Genomic DNA, 3,220 nt, shown 5'->3' with positions numbered 1-3,220 from the left:
CTGTATCCAGGTGACAAGAGTGTCTGCCTGCAATGATGAAGCAGCTGCCTCACCATGGTGGCTCAAAGGGACTGACTCAATCCCAGATTGACTAATAAACCAAGGTTTTCTTTTGTTCTCATTTCCGACAGATAAACCCACTGATAACAATCAGATTTCCTTTTGTTATTTCCTAAACTGACAAAGCTTTGACTGTCCCACTCCTGTGGCTCAGACCAATTGCCCACAGCTAAGTCAGGCGAGGCCCCTCAACTGAGGGCACCTCCCCACTCCATCCTGCCGGCAGGTCTCCCTCGCTTGCACCACAGGGTCACCACTGAACCACTGCGAAGGACTAGTCCCATGTGAATGTGAAACCCCCAAGTAACCTTCCCCTGGCTCTTTGGTACTCATCAGTTTTCTTGTAACCATGGTCTCGCCTACTTAACAACCCTTGTTCTAACCCCCAGTTCTTCTAGTGTTACTCAGTTATTTCTAGTGTGCTTTCCTGAAAACCAAGTGCCTTAGACCTTCTGCCTTTCCCTTATCTGAAAAATCAGGTATTTCATCAAAGACAACACTGCTCTGGCAAGGTCTGTCAAAGGCCTTATGCTTTTTATTCAGTTTACCATGCCTTCATTTATTCTCTAATTTAAAATCTGTATGAAGCTTTGGGTTAAGAGATACAGAACTGCTTTAATTACATTTGCCCCTCTTTCCTTACATAGATACACTAAACTGACTGTTTTCCAGATGCACTGATTCCATACCTACTTGACAGACTCCATAAAAATTCCTGGGTTGGACTTTCAGCTTTTTGTGCCAGTTGTTTCAGTAGTCTGAGCTAGAAATAATCTGGTTTCCCCAACCTGAGCATATTAAGCTCTGAGTTCATTCTCAGTTCAGATACAGTTATTTCCACTATCACTCATTCTTTCCAGTACGTTATCCCACCTCTGACTTCCAGTAATATCAGCATCCCTATGAAAAGCAGATTTGGCAAAGCCCAAAGCCTGTCCATCTCGTCAGTTAATATTCAGCAGCTCTACTTGCTCTCACTTTCTCTCCCTCTCTTGCTCCCACGTACACGCTCACTCTCAGGCTCACGCGTGCTCTCTTTCTTGCTCTCTATCTCTCTCTTTCTATATAGATGTTGTAATCATGTAAACAAAAAAAAATTACTGTTTTTTGGTTTCTTTAGCAAAGTCCAACCCTGGTTGGTAATGCTTATCAGCTACCTGTCACTTTCCGACCTCCAAAGCAGAGACTCCTTTCTTAAATCAGCTTCTCAACCCCTCTCCATTGCTTACTCAATTCATTCCTAGATGAAAGCCCAGTAGGTCTGCTTAAGCTGACCTACTCAAAAACTGCATCAAACACAAGCACTATATTAAATAAAATTATCCATATGAGTGCAGAGATAGTAAAAGCACATCACCAAAAGCTACTGATGCATAGGGAATCACAGATGCGTATCGTATTCAAAGTAAATTCCCAACTATCACTTTGACCTGACTTAATAGACAGAACACTCATTTCACAAATTTCTATGTAATGAAAGAACCGAACACAAGCATTATGGAAGTTTAAATAGACATACAAGTTACTTGCTATGACCAGTGCACTTCAGAGCCCTTGAAAGGATGGGTTTGAAGGGACCAGTACCTTCAATACCTGAATGGGGTTATTCTGAAGGACCTGATAATCAATGGATGCTGACTACCTGCCTGCAAAAATCAGGCTGCTTTAGGACAGATTAAGCCATTCAGAACGGAAACAGAAAGATCTGTGCTTAAAATGAGGACTCGCTTTCAAAATTAGGCAAAGACTAATCAAGTGTTCAGCTCAGTTTTGCAGGGGGGGAGAAAGAGTTGTACCCAAAAGTATTCTGTTCTGATACATCCAGACACTAACCTGGGGCCTTGCATGTTTCCAACCTGTTCTCTGTGTGGTTTAGGGGAAAAATGACCAACCGCAGCGAGGAATGCAACTTTACTAGCATCGACAGCTTAGCAAAGACTCTCCAGTTCGGGATCTCCATCCCCACCTTCATTCTTGGCTTAGTTCTCAACACCTTAGCCCTCTCCATGTTCTGCTGCTTTTGGAAGAAACAGACCAAAACCTCAGTCTACATGATCAATCTTGCAATTGCAGATGTCCTGCTGCTTCTCTCGCTCCCTCTCAAGCTGTACTACTCTGTCACAGAAGCGCCCGGGCTCCTGTGTGCATTCATTGAGTCTCTGTACTTTGTCAATATGTATGGCAGTATCTTCATTATTGTCTGCATTACTGTCGACAGATACATCTGCATAAGGCACCCCTTTGAAGGCCGAGCTAACCAGTCCCCCAAATGTGCAATCTTGATTTGCTGCTTCATTTGGGCAATAGTCTGGCTTTGCAGCAGCCCAATGTATGTGTTTCACAAGGACGAGAATTTAAAGTGCTTTCACAACATGTCAGAAAAGGCCTGGAGCATCCCCCTCATTGTTTCTGTGGAGATTTTTGGATTTCTGATCCCACTCTCAGCAATGGTTTTCTGCTCTGCTCAAAACATCTCTATTCTTCTGAATCAAAAAAGCAGAGATAAAAAGAAGGAAGAAGACAGTGGCTCCTTACGAGTCATTACCATTAACCTTGTGGTATTTTTGGTGTGCTTCACACCGGTCCATCTTGGGATCTGCCTACAGTGCCTGGTAAGACAGCATGTCATAGAAGACTGCAGTTTGAAACAAAACATCAGCCTCTTCATTCAGGTGTCAATGATATTTGCCAATCTGAACTGCTGCCTGGATGCCATCTTTTATTACTTTGCTGCAAAAGAATTTCGTGAGAAAACGAACATGAAGACGGTTATTGAACTATGTCCTGTCTTTAAGCCTTGTGCTATAAGACAGGATTGCCTGCAGTGGAAGAACATCTCTTCCTCGGCTCCCACTTGCCTTGCAGGACTCTGAGAGTGCCATCCCTGACACAATACTAGGGTCACCCTGGCCACGGCAGGGAAGGTGGAGGAGGAGGAAGGACAGCGTTTTTCTGGTAAATGTGAACCTGTTCCAAACATTTTTCATATGTTTCCATATTTTTAATGGTGAAAGGGGAAAAGTGCTGGAAAAAAAAAATTTTTATTGTCATAGCGTTATGTCCGTAACCTTCATGGTATCTGTTAAAATGTGAAAAGCTTGCCAGAGTAAAACAACACAAATCATCAGAATGCCACTTAAAATCAGCCTTCACCACCACT

At 43.1% G+C, this 3,220-nt stretch overlaps 1 protein-coding gene across 1 annotated transcript; it reads left to right on the top strand.

Annotated features, from left to right (window-relative positions):
• The first annotated feature begins 1,943 nt into the window (after positions 1-1,943).
• On the top strand, positions 1,944-2,933 carry LOC106496168 (G-protein coupled receptor 55-like). Its single transcript, XM_013956769.1, has one exon. The coding sequence runs from the start codon at positions 1,944-1,946 to the stop codon at positions 2,931-2,933; it is 990 nt and encodes a 329-aa protein (XP_013812223.1).
• The last annotated feature ends 287 nt before the right edge of the window (positions 2,934-3,220 follow it).

This window comes from Apteryx mantelli, chromosome 9 (genome assembly GCF_036417845.1).
Source record: "Apteryx mantelli isolate bAptMan1 chromosome 9, bAptMan1.hap1, whole genome shotgun sequence".
NCBI lineage: Eukaryota > Metazoa > Chordata > Aves > Apterygiformes > Apterygidae > Apteryx > Apteryx mantelli.
The sequence above is the reverse complement of the archived record's forward strand: the minus strand, read 5'-3'. Positions and strand labels throughout refer to the sequence as shown.